The 16,105-nt window shown below is 44.2% G+C and overlaps 1 protein-coding gene across 1 annotated transcript in view; it reads left to right on the plus strand.

Annotated features, from left to right (window-relative positions):
* The window catches only part of ANKRD29 (ankyrin repeat domain 29), a 57,479-nt gene that overhangs the window by 35,695 nt on the left and 5,679 nt on the right, over positions 1 to 16,105 (plus strand). Inside the window, exons 6-9 of the mRNA XM_080821902.1 lie at positions 119 to 217; positions 10,131 to 10,229; positions 11,785 to 11,880; positions 14,114 to 14,212. Coding sequence (XP_080678028.1) covers positions 119 to 217; positions 10,131 to 10,229; positions 11,785 to 11,880; positions 14,114 to 14,212 — 393 coding nt within the window. The remainder of the gene's footprint in view (positions 1 to 118; positions 218 to 10,130; positions 10,230 to 11,784; positions 11,881 to 14,113; positions 14,213 to 16,105) is intronic.

The raw sequence follows: 16,105 nt of genomic DNA on the forward strand, positions 1-16,105 counted from the left end.
GAAAACAAAGTGGGGGACAGAAGCGGAAAGTTGTATTAAACTGACGTATTTTTAATTGAATTTCTTTTAAAATAAACATGAAAGATGATTTGAATGCTTTCATTCTGACATCTTTCAGGATGGAGCCACTGCCCTCTTCCTCGCCGCCCAAGGTGGCTACTTGGATGTGATTCGATTGTTGTTGTCCTCAGGAGCAAAAGTCAACCAGCCAAGGCAGGTAATGTCCATGTGGGCAAGGCCGTGGGGCAGAGAGGGCCTGCAGTCCTGCAGCAGCTTCTGAGATAACTGGTCAACTCTGGGCATCCTTCAAACCTTTCACCTCAGTGATGAAGTTAATCTTGGATTAGGGTTTCTCCTGTCCTTTGTTTGGGCTCACCAGCAAGCCTGTGATACCGGGCTGACTTCACCATTTACTGTTTTTGAAACTTGGATGTTTGGTGTCTGAGGTCAAGTACATACTCGGCTGCCTCCTGTTCAAATAAATTATGGCTGCACTGAGGTCATGAGAGTGCACTCGCCTGGGACATAGGTAAATAGAGGTGAGTCAGGTAGCCTTGCCCCTCTCCAGTCCTTCTGCGGATACGCTGTCTTATCTCTTACCCCTGGCACGGAAGACGAGCCCCTCAGCCCACTGGGAATCATTAGTAGGTTCTACACCTTCCTCTCTCCCAATTATAACGCGATTGAGACTGACTTTACTAAAACCAAGCTAACATCTAGCAAATCAGTTGATACCTAAAGGAACAGAACTACCAGGTAATGTAGGTCACACTTTATGAATGATAAAGAACCATCCAAATCTAAGGCATTAAAATTAGCTTCTCTTATATAGGAATGGTTTCTGCACTAATTAATTTGTTTTTAACAATACATTTCAGATTAAAGTAACATTACTTTAAGGGTAGTTTTCTCAGGGAAAAGTCAAGCTGATTTCTTCCCAGGAAATGACACCCAGGCAGATTCCCATAATAATGTGACCTGCTATGTAATGTAACATATGCCTATAGGGAATATAGGGAAGGTTGTTCTGAGCTCTTGGACCCAGGCTTCTTCAGTCTTTAGAAGTCCAAGTGCATAGGAACCTAAAAAGACAAAGGGCCTTTGGGCAAAGTGGGTTTGAGGTCAGGAATCCTGAATTCTAGATCCAGCTCTGCCAATAACTAGCTGTGTGGTTTGGAACAAGTGAATCAACATCCCTCGACTCCTCTTCCTTCATCTGAAAATTAGGAGGCTGGACAGGATGACCCCGAGAATCTCTTCAAGCTCCCCCTTTTAAATAACTGTTTTATTCAAAACTCAATCAGTATTTCTTAAGCACTTAACATACGCCAAATACTGCTATGTAAGATTAAACTTTTAGAGTTTTAAAGATAGTCTTAGATTTAGATGGACCCAGGAATACTCTTGGGAGAGGAGGCTCTTAGAAAAAGTTGCACTTCCATACCTGCCAGAGTTGATGTTCGGGGATTGGAGCTTAATATTTTCTTGTTGGTCCTCCTTATTTTGTAAGTGTTGATTGATTCTTGAATCAGATGCTTCATTTTGCCAAAGGTCATTTTTTGATTGCAGAAGTTTGATCTGGAGGCCATTATTGAGGGTACCACCGTGAATTTAGAAATGAAAGATTGTCAAGGTTATCAGCCTTCTCTTTCTGTACATCTTTCTGAAATAGTCTCTGTCACTTTGACAAATCTATTTGTAAAGTGAATCATACTATCCATTTGCCTCGGGTACTATTCATAAAAAAACAAGTTGATGGGGCACCTGGGTGGCTCAGTGGGTTAAAGCCGCTGCCTTCGGCTCGGGTCGTGATCCCAGGGTCCTGGGATCGAGCCCCTCATCTGGCTCTCTGCTCAGCGGGGAGCCTGCTTCCCCCTCTCTCTTCCTGCCTCTCTGCCTACTTGTGATCTCTGTCTGTCAAATAAATAAATAAAATCTTTAAAAAAAAAAAAACAAGTTGATATAAGAGATTATATTTCAGGGTGCCTGGGTGGCTCAGTTGGTTAAGTGACTGCCTTCGGCTCAGGTCATGATCCTGGAGTCCCGGAATCGAGTCCCACATTGGGCTCCCTGCTCGGCAGGGAGTCTCCTTCTCCTGCTGACCTCTCCCCTCTCAGCTCTCTCTCTCTTTTTCTCTCTCTCTCTCTCTCTCAAATAAATAAGTAAAATCTTTAAAAAAAAAAGATTATATTTCAAATAGTGCACGGATGGTGGCCACTCAAATCTAAGTTGAGTCATAAGATGACCCCGAAGCCAAGAAATTAAAGAGTGAGCCAACAGTACAGGACTGGCCACACCCCCACGCCTGCTTTCATTCCTCATGGTGAAGATGACCTGGTCAAAGATGACCTAGGCCAGCTGTTTGGAGGACCCCTCCCTCGGATCAAAGTGCAAGTGCCATGCCCTTCAAAGACTGCATCCAGTGCAATTGTTTGGAATTATGAGTCCAGTTCTGAAAAAATTGTTATTCGGGAAAAGGGGTGTTTTATAAAATAAATATAGCTTTGGAGGGAAAAAAACAATGGAATTTTTCCTTTTTATAGGGTACATTAACCCCCCTGTACCTTCAAGCCATACTTTTTTATTACCTGCCATGAGCTGATAAGGAAAGGTTATCTAGCCGGGTCAGACTAGCCCAGGTCCTGTCTTCTTTGAAACTGTAAACTCTGCATATTTAATTCCCTTCCTACAAAACAAGCAGGGTCATAAATATGGCAAAAGGGATAGTAGTCCTGGATGACTTTGTCACAAGTTATGAGGAGCTTTTAAAAAAAAAAAAAAAGTGTAACTAAAAGTTTCCATTAAAATGGCCTGTGAGTGCTAGACTGTTACATCAGAAAGGCATTCGGAAACCAGTGTGGTATTCTGAAATCTCAGCTGACGCATGGAGTCTCCCTATCAGAAAATTCTTGAATTTATAAAACAAAGACAAGGATGTTTGCCCGATTTCATTTCTTAATGTTTTTAGATAAATCGGATTTATGATTTCTTTCCTTGCCATTCTCCGGGGTCCCAACATTTTATGGTACCCCTGGGACAGCATGTTCACGGAGTTGCACTGAAATTATTCCGCAGACCGAGCTTCAGGGAATCTGAACAGTAGTAGGAGTGGCTTTTCCTTGTAACTCTGTCATGGATGAACTGACTGAAAACCTTTCTAGGGCTTTTGTGAGAAGGAATCCAAAACACAAAGTTGTAAGCAGACTTTGGAAAGACTGAGCTCTTGATTTGAAACTTGTAAAATATTTCCCCCTTGTTCATCCTAAAGAGGGTCAAGGTCACTGAGATCATTGTACTCTATAGTCAAGCTAAAAATTCATCTTCAGTTCTTTCTATGTGACCACAGCATGTAGAGTTGATACACCTCAGACCTTTTTAATCCCAGCTAAGATGGCTGTTTAGTCTGTTTTTCTATCAACAAAATACTTTGAAGTGTACTTTTCCTAACACAACTCATCTCCCTTATGAAACAGTGCTTTCGTGGAGCAAAAGTCTGAGTGTTTACCCAGGGCTGAGTCTGGCCCGTCATCACTCATCTCTAACTTGTACTCTCAGTGTGCTAATCAGGATTTCTTTGAAGCCTGAGAGAAAGGTCACTCATAAAGTGTCTTCTCTAGCCTTGGTTTGTACTTGTATGCAGAGATGCTGGGGCACGGATGGTGTTGGTCCTCCCAGGTTGCAAGCTTGGAGGGGCAAACCCAGTGGTGGCCAATGGGAGAAAGTGGGGCAAATGGATTTTTGCAGTGTCCTGAGGGCTTGGGGGTGGAAGCAGACAGCAACAGGGAGGCCCCACTTCTTGCACGCCCTCTGCACATGGTAGGCACTCTGAAAATGTATATTGACTCCAGAAGATACCCCATGGTTTGAGCAGAGCTCCAGTGAGGCCTGGAAGGCTGAAGACATAGTGATGAGTGGCTGCAAACTAGAACAAGGCTCACATGTAGGGCCTGGGCACCAGTTCCAGGACAACTGTAAAAGCCAGCTAGGGAGCCACACCCACTCTGCTGGGTGGAGAATAGCTTGTGAGTTATGGGGATATGGATAACTTAAGGAAATGAAACACAGTCCATTTTGCTTATTGAATGCATGACCTTGAGCAAGTCACTTACATTTCCTGACTTTCAGGGGTTCTTTGGGTTTCCTTTATTATTTTAATTCTAGTACAGTTAACGTTCAGTGTTGTATTAGTTTCAGGCATATAACAGACTGATTCAACAGTTCTATACATTGCTCAGTACTCAACACAATAAGTATACTCTTTTTTTTTTTTTTTTTAAGATTTTTTATTTATTTATCCGACAGACAGATCACAAGTAGGCAGAGAGGCAGGCAGAGAGAGAAGGGAGGAAGCAGGCTCCCTGCCGAGCAGAGAGCCCGATGCGGGGCTCGATCCCAGGACGCTGGGATCATGACCTGAGCCGAAGGCAGCGGCTTTAACCACTGAGCCACCCAGGCGCCCCTCAACACAATAAGTATACTCTTAATCCCCTCACCTATATCACTCATTTCCCCCTCACCCCCTCTGGTAAGCATCGGTGTGTTCTCTATAATTAACAGTCTGTTTCTTAGCTTGCATTTCTTTTTTTATCCTTTGTTCATTTGTTTTGTTTCTTAAATTCCATATATGAGTGAATCATATGGTATTTGTCTTTCTCTGACTGATTTATTGCACTTAGCATTATACCTGCTAGGTTTATCCATGTTGTTGCAAATGGTAGGGTTTCATTCTCTTTTATGGCTCAGTAATATATACATATATATACACATATGTGTGTGTACATACATATATATGTATGTAGATGTATGTATGTATGTATACACACACACACACACACACACACACACACACACACCACATCTTCCTTATCCATTCCTCTATTCCTCTATCGATGGACATTTGAACTGCTTCCATATCTTGGCTATTGTAAGTAATGCTGCAGTAAACAGAGGTGCCTATATCTTTTCAAGTTAGTGTTTTCATATTCTTTGGGTAAATACCCAGAAGTGGAATTACTGGATCATATAGTAATTCTATTTTTAATTTTTTAAGGAAACTCCATACTGTTTTCCACCTTGGCTGTACTAGTTTGCATTCCCACCACTGAACAGTGTGAGAGTTCTTTTTTTTTTTTTAATTTTATTTATTATTTATTTGACAGACAGAGATCACAAGTAGGCAGAGAGGCAGGCAGAGAGAGAGGGGAAGCAGGCTCACTGCTGAGCAGAGAGCCTGATGGGGGGCTCAATCCCAGGACCCTGAGATCATGACCTGAGCCGAAGGCAGAGGCTTTAACCCACTGAGCCACCCAGGTGCCCCGAGAGTTCTTTTTTCTCCACATCCTTACCAACACCTGTTGTTTCTTGTGTTGTTGATTTTAGCCATTCTGACAGGTGTGAGGTGTTATCTCATTGTGGTTTTGGTTTGTTATTTCCTTGATGACAAATGATCTTGAACATCTTTCTGTGAGTCTGTTGGCCATCTGTAGTCCTTCTTTGGAGAAATGTCTGTTCATGTCTTTTGCCCACTTTTAAACTGGATTATTTGTTTTTTTGGGTGTTGTGTTGCATCAGTTCTTTATATATTTTGGATATTAACCCTTTATTAGGTATGTTATTTGCAAATATCTTCTCACACTTAGTAGGTTGTCTTTTAGTTTTGTTGATTATTTCTTTTGCTGTACATAAGCTTTTTATTTTGATGTAGTCCAGGATTTTGTTTTGCTTTTTCATCTGTTAAACGAAGATAATTATGATGCCTTTGCTGTTATGATTTCTATTTCATCCAGGCCTCACTGGAATAGAAACCCGTCAGAAGTCAGGGTTGCGCCCTTTCTCTCGTGAGCCTTGTAGTCTCTGTCATCTCAAAGTCCCCTCTTGCCTCTCTTTCTCTCTTCCTACTCCTTTTTTTCCTAGCATCCTCTGCCTGCTCATCTTGCATATAGTCCCTAAGTTTATAGGTCAAACTGCCCAGCTCTTGGGATAGCGATGTCATGGTTGCCACTGGGCTTTACATGGTGGACCACAGTGGACTGGCTGGCCTGCCCACCCTTGGTATGAGCACCTGTGGATGGGGGGAATGGGCTCAGGCTGGGCAAGACAGACATCTGGTATCATCTTTTACAGACCTATTTTCCAGCCTGGAGACACCAAGCAGGGACTCCTGCTTGGTCCCCAAGACTTTGTGTCTGGCTTGAATCTATAGATGGAAGTAGCCTAAATGTGAGGACTAGAAGAAGCAGAAGCAAAAAGCTAGTGCTACGAAATATATTCATTCCCATGGACGAAATAATTTTAATTCATTTGCTAAATAATCTTTAGGACCCTAACTAAAATGACCAACATTTAGTTTCTAAAACAAAAGATGTCATATGTGCCATCTCATGCTGTGATCTATCTATAAAAATGTTATAAGAGGATACTTGAAAATATCATCTCAGATGGAGGGAGGGGATAACCCAGTCACAAGGAACTGTGCAAGTCACCTGTGTAATCATCTATCAGATACAGGAATCCTCTCTTAACAATCCTGCTGAGTGGTAATCAGCCACTGTTGAACCCCTCCAGTCATGGGGACTCATTACTACTATTGAGCCTTTAACCAGCCCTCACCACCACCTCTGTCTTACACTGAGCTAAAATCTCAAGTAACTTTTACCCATCAGCCCTCTTTATGCCACTTGGTATGCAATTTGGTCTAAATCCTTTTCTGCTTGGTTTGCACACAAATAGTAAATGACAGCTGTCATAACCCTGTGAATCTCATGTTCTTCAAGCTGAGTGTCCTATTTCCTTTTCTTAAAAAGGTACCAGAGACGTCCTGACTTCCTGTGATTTATTTCACTGTGATTTATTTGATTCAACATATTTTAAAACTCTATATTTTTGTCAGGAAGTATTCAAAAACATAAATTTTTAAATGTTTTTCCTACTCCAGTTCTCTCAAAACTCAACAAAAAGGAGCCAAGTTGACTTAATTTCTGTCATTTCATTGTGAAGTCATCTTTATAACGAAGACTCTGACCATGAGAATAGTAGGAAAAAATAAGAGAAAACAGGATCTGAGGTGTACAGAAAGAAGTGAAAACCTTTCTCCACAAACTAGATAATCAACTAATAAATGCTTTGATTTGACAGTAATGCTCCAACTCACATTCAATTTCCCGGGTTTAACCACAAATCTCATTTTACCATTCTCACCTGTTCAATCAGTTATCTCACAGGAAAACTGAGAGAATCAAATAAAGAATGTGGAGTGTTTTATAAACAAAAGTACAAATTAAGGGGATTATTGTTTTTCATGTGCTTTTTCAGGCGCTTCATTGTTTTCATGATAAATACGCAGATTCTGTGTATTTTCTAAGCATGCGCTACCCGATCCTGTGCTCAGCACCTTCCTGCATGTTTCCATGAGTATCTCTGGGAGGCTACATTTTTGCAGACGAGAACAGAGGCTCAGGGTGATTTGCCTAAGGTCTCCTAACCCGGAAGTGGTGGCTTCTTTTTCCACCTACCGTGACTATTGCAATTTAAGTGATAAAAGTTCAGTGTTGGTGTGACTCTTATGAATTGATGCTATTAATATTTTTTCCCAATATACCACCTCTCAACATTTTTCCGCATGTTAGTAACAATTAAGATCATTTTACTAACAGGCAAGCCCTTGGAAGGCACATTGAACAAGTCACCAGTGGGCCTCTTTGCGGCTGGCTGCCTTTCCTTGCATGCCCTCTGGTGGAGATAGTGACAAAGAACAAGTGAGCCCACAGCAGGCAAGGAGGGACAAGAGTTTCCGGCGCTTTGCCTCCCTCTCCTGCCCCCTCCCATTCCAGCGCACACCGCTTGAACCAAACTCTGCTTGAATCAACCACACCTGTCCAAGCCCCTGTGACTGTAAATGCTCTTCCTTCTACATGGAATGTCCTCCCCCTTCCCCTGCACCTAGCAAAATCCTAGTCTTCCTTTAAGGCTCAGCCCAGATATCACCCCAACTGACCCCATAACCTCTACACAGTAAGCAGGTGCCTCTCCTGACTCATCTTGGGCACTTTTGTCCATACTTTACTATAGCACTATAATCATCTTGAAATTTCCATGTCCCATCTCCACTAGACTAATTTCCTTTGAGACTTGAGACCAGAGACCATGTCTTCTTTAGTATTCTGCCAGAGACTTAGAAGATACTTAATAATTGCTGGTTGGTTGAGTGAATGAAGGAATGAATGATTCTAAATTGGGAGAGTCAAATTAACTAATGAATGTAGACATCCTTTGTAAAACAAAAATACAAAGTAAGGTATTATTTCTATTGCTAGTAATGATCTTCAGATTCAAGAATATTCCTACCGAGACCTTGTAAAAGCTTGAAGCGGCTCTCGGTGTTCATCCTTCTTCCACCCTGTCTCATTCAGCACCTCTTTCCCATCTCTTCCAAGACAAAGTACCAGTGTCTTCCTACCACCCCTCAGCACTCCTCGATCCTTCCAGGTTCCTAATTTGACATCACCTACCACCCCACTCAGGTCTCTTTGTCCTCTATCCCTTTGCCTGGACAGCAATGGACAAGAATCCTGTGCCTGCTGTAGCTAGTAGAATGGAGTTGAAATTATATACTGCAGCAGAAAATGAAGCTATATGTTCTCTAACTGAGTCATCTGGCTCTTCAGCCCCATTTCCCTCTGTTGAGTAATTCAGTCTTAATCTGACCAAAACAGTCCCCTGGGACCGTATTGCCTTCATTACATCAGAGCCTATGTTTAGTGAGTTCTGGTCCCTCGGCCCTCCTCCTTGCCCTTCCCTCCAAAGTGGCCTAAGTCCTCAGAGGTCAGGCTATCACCCTGGCGTTAAGGTGGGGTGGGGACACTCATGTCTGGTCCTTGTGCCGTTTTGTCCAGCCTTTCCTGTCTGTGACTGGTCTGTGACTGTCTGTGAGTATTCTGCACTGGTACCTTGTTGGCCTGTCATCCTGAAATCACGATCTTCTATGGCCTTATCTTCCCCGACCACTGTTTACCCAGCACTTCCACTTTCCCACAGGCAGACAGGAACTCCTGGGTGCACAGATGCCTCACTGATGGGGATCAGGGATCCTGGCAGATGTCTTGGGCCCATTGGCCCAGACTCCCTCACCCATTTCTGTTCTCTCTCTCAGGCACCAGCCAGGAGCTGAGTTTCTCTAAGAGGCCTGCAGTTTCCCTGGGTTTCATCCCGAGAACGGGAGAAAATCCTTTTCCAGATGGAATTCACCATACTTTATCTGGGTGTTTACCTAACCCAGATTCAAGCCAGGAGGAAAACACGGACACTCACATCTGACCTCCTTCTCCCCCACTCTGTCTCTAGAGCTTCCTTCCAGCACGAGAGAGGTTTTCTGTTTTCCCTTCTGGAAAACAGGAAATCCTCCTATCAAATCGTTCTCCCTCCCTTGGATGGTTCACCTTTTCTTCTCTGGAGCAATACCTCTCCACATCATGGCCCAGTGCTCACATAAACAGGCTCTTTGGGGGCACAATACTCGGGAAATATTACCAAAAATGTCATCCTGCTCTAACTTGCTAGTAGGCATTCCCTCCCAGAAGAAATCATGTCACAACCTGCATGAAACTGAAGTCCCTAAAAATGGCTGTCTGTGGGGGATTCTAGACACTAGAATAGAGGAGTGGGAGAAATGTCTTTAGTTCTCTGGCCCTCTCACATCACTTCCAAGAAAACTGCTTTCTCCTGTGGAAACGAGGGCCCCCACTAAGCAGGGTGTGTTGTGTGAACCCACCAGCAAAGCAAACAAACTGAGAGAATCCGGGGAAAATAAACACATGCTGGCCTCTCCTTCCTGGGTTTGTCAGATTCGGTTCTGCCCTGGTGAGCCACCCAGCGCTCTTCCACAGCGTGTTCCGTGACGTCCCTCACCCTCCTATGGGCTAAAAGATTCTGCCATAAAATGGCTGTATTATAAGCCCAAACCCCGAAGTTGGCAATCACGCATTCCGGGTGTTCCAGGCACTGCCAAGTGCCTGTCTGTGTAAATGGGTTAACATCTCCGTCCTCTTGTGTTGGGGGTGGGGGTGCTGTTTGTGGGCACTGCCGTGCTGCTCGGCAGCTACTGGGTGGGAGCAAGCGTCTCGCCTCCCCGGCAGGACGGGACGGCACCACTGTGGATCGCGTCGCAGATGGGCCACAGCGAGGTGGTGAGGGTGATGCTGTTGCGCGGAGCCGACCGGGACGCCGCCCGCAACGTGAGTCTGAGCCACAGCTGCGGCACGTGGGGGCTAGGGGGACGGGGATGGGTAGTGCATGCTCCAAAGCTCCAAAATTCAGCCTGGCTCAGACCTGAGGAGAAAGTGCCTTTATTTGGTCTCTAACTCCCCCGGGTTTTCTCCCAACCTCCACCGGCTCTTCAGCAGGAAAACAAAGTAAATGTCCAAGTCAGCTGAAACTTAGCAAATGCTGCCCACTCTCCCCAAGGATAAGATGTTTAATCATCGGAGATCCTCCTCCACCTGAGCTGACTCCTGGATGAACCCGGGAGAAATGCTGGAGGTAGGAGCCCAGGCCTGGGGCTCTCCTTGGGGGTGTCCCTAGCCGCGGCGCGTCTAGGTGCGCTGCGCCTCCTGTTGGCCCGGGACTGCAGTGCAGGTGGGGCGCAGCGTCCGTGTTTTGGGGTCCAGTAGTGTTCCTGGGGCTCCACTTCACACGGCTTCCCCAGCTGCAGACCCCTACACGACATCCCCCATTGGCCTCCACCTAGCAATGCTAATGTTACTGAAGTCTGCCTTGATGAGCCCCACAGCAGGCCCTGTATGTAGCCCATAGGAACTAAGGGCAGCTTGGGGACACCCTGCTGCCTGACCACACTATGCCATTTGTGTTTGGTTTTTGGGTTTGGTTTACAGTGTCTGACCTTTTACAGTGTCTGACCTTTTCACCCTTAGTATTACTCGTGCTTATGTGACCCACCTCCCTTCTCCATGTCTAAGCCCAGAAAGGGTAAAGACACATTTCTGCCTACTTCACTGTCCTCTCTCCCACTTTATCTCTTCTTCCCACATCTCTGAAACCAGAAAAGAAAAACCTTCTAATCTCATTTTCTTTCTTCCTGTAGCTAAACCTTTAGAGCAGACTGGGATAGTTCCTTGACTACAGAATTCTGTGAACTGAATCCTCCAAATACAGCAATTGATATGTAAAAATCGGGTGGTGGGGGAGGAATTTGGAAAATCTCTTCCCAAGCCAAAAAGTGATGACAGAAGCTGAATATAAATTTTTGCATTTTTGCATTTCTTTTTAACAGATTTCAGTCTGTCCCCTTCCTACTCACCACCTACCCATCCCCAACCACCACAGACAGATACCTAGGCCCAGTGGAGCAAGGTTGTATTTAAGACAAAGCAAAAAGAAAAGCACATTCAAAATTTTAAAACAGTAAATACTGTTCAATAATTATTTAAGTTATTAAAAATAGTTTAAAATTAATTTCCACTAAGCCATGAACTGCAGACAATGCCTCTTTGGTCCATCTGTGTCCTAAAATATATTCTTGATATCCCCCTCTCCCCTTACCCAGTGTTCTAAGGGACTGGAAGATTCTGAATTCCCAAATGGCAGGGTTCCAAGAGACTTAAGTCACATATTTTGTCCAGCATTCTTTCATGAAGAACTGATTATGCTCTAAAATGCTCCTAGATTAAGAGACATGGCCTTTCTCCTTTCACCTGTTCTGACAAGTGTATTTCTGGTTCTCTTAGCCAACACACACATGTTAAGTCAACTTTTCTGTTCCGCTCTGTTAAGGATGGTACAACGGCATTGCTCAAAGCAGCCAACAAAGGATATAATGATGTTATAGAAGAGCTGCTGAAATTCTCACCCACCCTTGGCATTTTGAAGGTAAGACTTAGAAATTTTACCAATCTATAAAAGAGAGGTTGAAAATTAAGAAGCCCATACCTGAGGCCTGCAGAAGCTGAGATAATTCACATGGTTAGTTGCATTCTTGAAAGAACTTACCTACAGTTTCTTAATGTTGGAGATTCATGGGCACTGGTTGAAATGGCGGGGTGATAAGAAGAGTGAACCAGAGGCTGTTGCTACTTAGTTTTTCAGGGGAAAAAAATAGTGGTAATTAAATCACTATCTTGAAAAGTAAACTATCTTGATATATAGATATAGATATAGATATATATGTCATAGGACTAAAATCTTCCACAACTCATGAAATGCATAATTTGTGTCCTATGAAACTTGGCGGACAGGTGATCATGTTTCTTCCCTTCATTATCTGGAGCAAAGAACCACATTGTTATCTTAGATGAAAGAAAATAAGACCCGAAGGATGTGTCATCCTGGAGAGCTGGGTCTGCCAGGAGGCAGAGTCCCAAAATCCTTTTTTAAATTTTAACCGTTTGAGACTAAGATATTTTTAAATTACAGTATAAATCAGGGGTTGGCAAATTTTTTCATAAAGGGCCAGGGAGGAAATATTTTAGGCTTCATGGGCCATAGAGGCTCTGCTGGAACTGTTCGACTCTGCTCTTGTAGCTTGAAAGCAGCCATGGGGGCAAGGGATGGCTGCATTCCACTCACACTTTTTGAATGGATTGTATTTCCGGAATTTCATATTTTCATGTAGTACTCTTCTTTTCATTTTTTTTTTTTTTTTTTTTTAATGTCAGCTTGCCGGGACATAGAAAAACAAGTGGCAGGCTCAATTTGGCCCACCGGCTGCAGTTTGAGGACCCCTACTTTACATTACTGTTTTCCTCAATTGAAGACAGGAAACCTGTTCTAAACTTGGAACACTGGCTAGCACTAAGCCCTCGGGCTTTATTGACACATAAAAAGTCAACCTGTCCTTGAATGATCCCAGAGGCTTTGGGGACACTCTGTATCTAATCTTTATATATTTAGGCTCTATCCCTGTGATCAGCTGATACAGGCCTGCTGTCAGAATGCTGGCTCTCTCTCTGTCCCAGTGACCAACTTCTAATCTTCCATGAGCTCGGAAGCGGGAAAGCTACATTCATTAACATTGTTTGTAAAGTAAGAATAAATGGTCTGTGAAAGGGAGCTCTACGAATGAAAGAAATGAGCTTCAGAAATGGACTTTGTAATACCTAGTCGTGTTTCAAAGAGCTCTTTTTCGGCTTGGTATTATATTCTTAGCCATGTTGCAAGTAGATGAAGTTGACAAGTTGGTGAAGATTTAGATGAGTGAAGTATCACTAGACAAGTGATTTGTCATACATGTTGTAAAAGTAAACATGCTGCTTTGGAAAGGAAAATGCTACTTTGCTGGAATTTTTCTATGGGCATTATATTTTATTCTTTTATAAATTAAGAAAGTAGTTTTATTATTATTATTATTATAAGTAGCTAATGTGGAATAAGCTTGCATTTAGATGCACTTGTAGACATATGCATCTTCTGGAACAGATGTCATGTGACTGCCCATCATTCCTATATCAGGCTTGTTATATTCTCTTCCTCTCCCCTCCCGGAATCTGGCTACGTGCTGCACGTCGATGCTTCCTTAGTTCAGTAAATATTTGTAGTACATTTCATAAAATGTCAGCAACCCACCCAATGGGCCCCTTTCATGCTCAAGGATGCTCTGCCTCAGGGCTTTGGGGTTTCCTCACTGCACGTGCTCACAGCCTGTGAGCCCACAGTGGTGCTCCCTCCCACCTCAGTGCACGGAGACCGGGTAGCTGGGCTGACAGGTTCAGCCCCTTGGTTTACCAGCCATTTCTCCAGCCTCGCTGGAAGCGCAAAAACTGTGCATGTTGCCCTTGAAGAAAAAACAAAATAATGTGGCATTATCACTTTTGCTGCAGCAAGTTCTAATATGTTTAAAACTGACGGACTGATCGCGAAGTCACGTGTACCCTGGGCCAGATTTCTTGTTTCACTTGCCAAAGGATGTTGGCAGTGTTTGCCTGGACCATCTGCCGGGGACCCGAGGACACTCTATTAGATGCTGACGTGCCCTCAAGGGGGGCACTGTGAGGAAGAGCAAAGCTCCCACCCTAGTCTCCTCACTTAGGCTGGGCTGTGATGAAAGCCAGGCTCGGTGCTGATGGCCGTGAGCCCACTCCTGACACACGCTGTCGTTTTCTCCTAGAATGGGACGTCGGCCCTCCACGCGGCAGTGCTCAGTGGGAATATTAAAACAGTCTCGCTGCTTCTGGAAGCAGGGGCGGACCCAGCCCTGAGAAACAAGGTACCGGCCTTTCCCTCCCTATCTTTTAACTCCCCTGGGCACCTGTGCAGAGATAAGGTGGTTTCTACCTAAGCCACGATAACCCGTCCCATGCCCCCTGGGCCAGATTTGTGTCACTTGCAAAGGGCCGTTGGCAATACTTACCTAGGCCCATTCACTGTGGGCTGCAGACCTGAGGACATGATTAGATGCTGATGGGCCTTGGAAAGGGACTGTGAGGGAGAGCAAAGCTCTGACAGGCATCTCATCACTCAGGCCACGCCCCCCCCCCCAGTCCTTCTCTTAGTACCTGGACATCGTGAGGGCATGTGAGGCTGTTGGTAGATAGGAACGAGCAGTGTATCTAGACCCAGAGAATTAGGCTGAAAACCCTGTATCTAGCAGGGGCGGTTGTGGGCTAACAGTGGTGCAGCCCTCCCAGGACAGGGGACAGACTGGGTTTTGTTGTGTTTTGTTTTAAGTACGTGTTCCTTTTTCTTGTTTTAAGATTTTATTTATTCATTTGAGAAACAGCAAATGAGAGAGAGCACAAGCAGGGGGAGTGGCAGACAGAGGGAGACGCAGGCTCCCCACTGAGCAGGAAACCCGACATGGGACTCGATCCCAGGACCCTGGGATCATGACCTGAGCCAAAGGCAGATGCTTAACTGACTGAGCTACTCAGTTCTGTCATCAAAGAATTGTCCTAAGAACATCCCCATTCTGGTAGTTTATTGCTATCCTGCATACATCCAACGTGCATAACTTGACACCTTCTTAGGGGGAAATGCTGTTCTACTGTTAATGGGACTTGGCACTACTGTTCCAAACCAACCCATACCTTTTATAGGCCAACATCCTTAGTTTACAATTAAGTCAAACATGGAGGTGGGAAGATGCCCAATGGTCATTTTTTCCTATTCGACATCTGCGTGCACAGTCAAGTGTAGAACCTAGGAGAGGAGAGCAGCATAGGGCGGGTCTTGAGAGAACATGAAACTATGAACTTCTAAAGGAGGAAGTAGGAGCAGGGCTTATACACCAAGGAAGATATGAAAAGCAGTTTTCACTTTGTACTTCTATACTATTTGAGCTTTTATAAATATCTGGTGCTGTGTTAATTTCTTTAATAATAAAAGCAAACACACAGAACCTTTTTCATGACATTTTGGAAAGGAACCGTTAAGAGGTGCAATTAGACAACATGCCAAGAGTCTCTTTTATTTTCATTTTACTTAGCATGTGGCATTATTATTTCCTCGTTCTTGCCATTAGAGTGCTTGAAGATGAACACTCTGCTTATCTCTTCCTGAGATACTCCCAATTTGTTTTCCATTAGCTGGCCTGGCTGTGTGATAAGGCAGCTGAAATCAGACTTGTACACTTATCTTTAGACCCTGGACACAGACGTCCCAAAGAGATTGATCTTTCTCGCTAAGCCATCCAGTAGCTTATGGAAACTGAAACAACGTGCAATTCTTTGTTTGTCTTCTGGGACTTCAGCAATCATGGTTATGGGGAATTTCCAGTGACCAAAATTCTGGACCTCGGATTGTCCCTAAAGCTGCTCTAGAATATATAGAGATATAGGGAGACTGCTCATGCTGGAGTTTCATATACCAGCAGCCCTCAGAGAGCTGGGACTCGTTGCCAGGGAGTCCTACCCACATCTCACTGAGCCGCCAGCCACCCCAAAGAAGCCAGCCTCTTAGAGACAGCTCTAGAAGCAAGGGTGTTGGGATTTGGGCAGCCACGCAGGACTCTTGAAGGGGGTATTCTTTGCCTTCATTCATTCAACACATACTGAGGACCCATTAGATACCACGCATGGTGCTGTGTACTGGGGAGACTGCGGTGAATGGAGTTCCCATCGTCTCTGCCTTCAAAAAGCTCAGAGTTTACTGAGGAATAAAG

This window comes from Martes martes, assembly GCF_963455335.1.
Source record: "Martes martes genome assembly, chromosome: 13".
NCBI lineage: Eukaryota > Metazoa > Chordata > Mammalia > Carnivora > Mustelidae > Martes > Martes martes.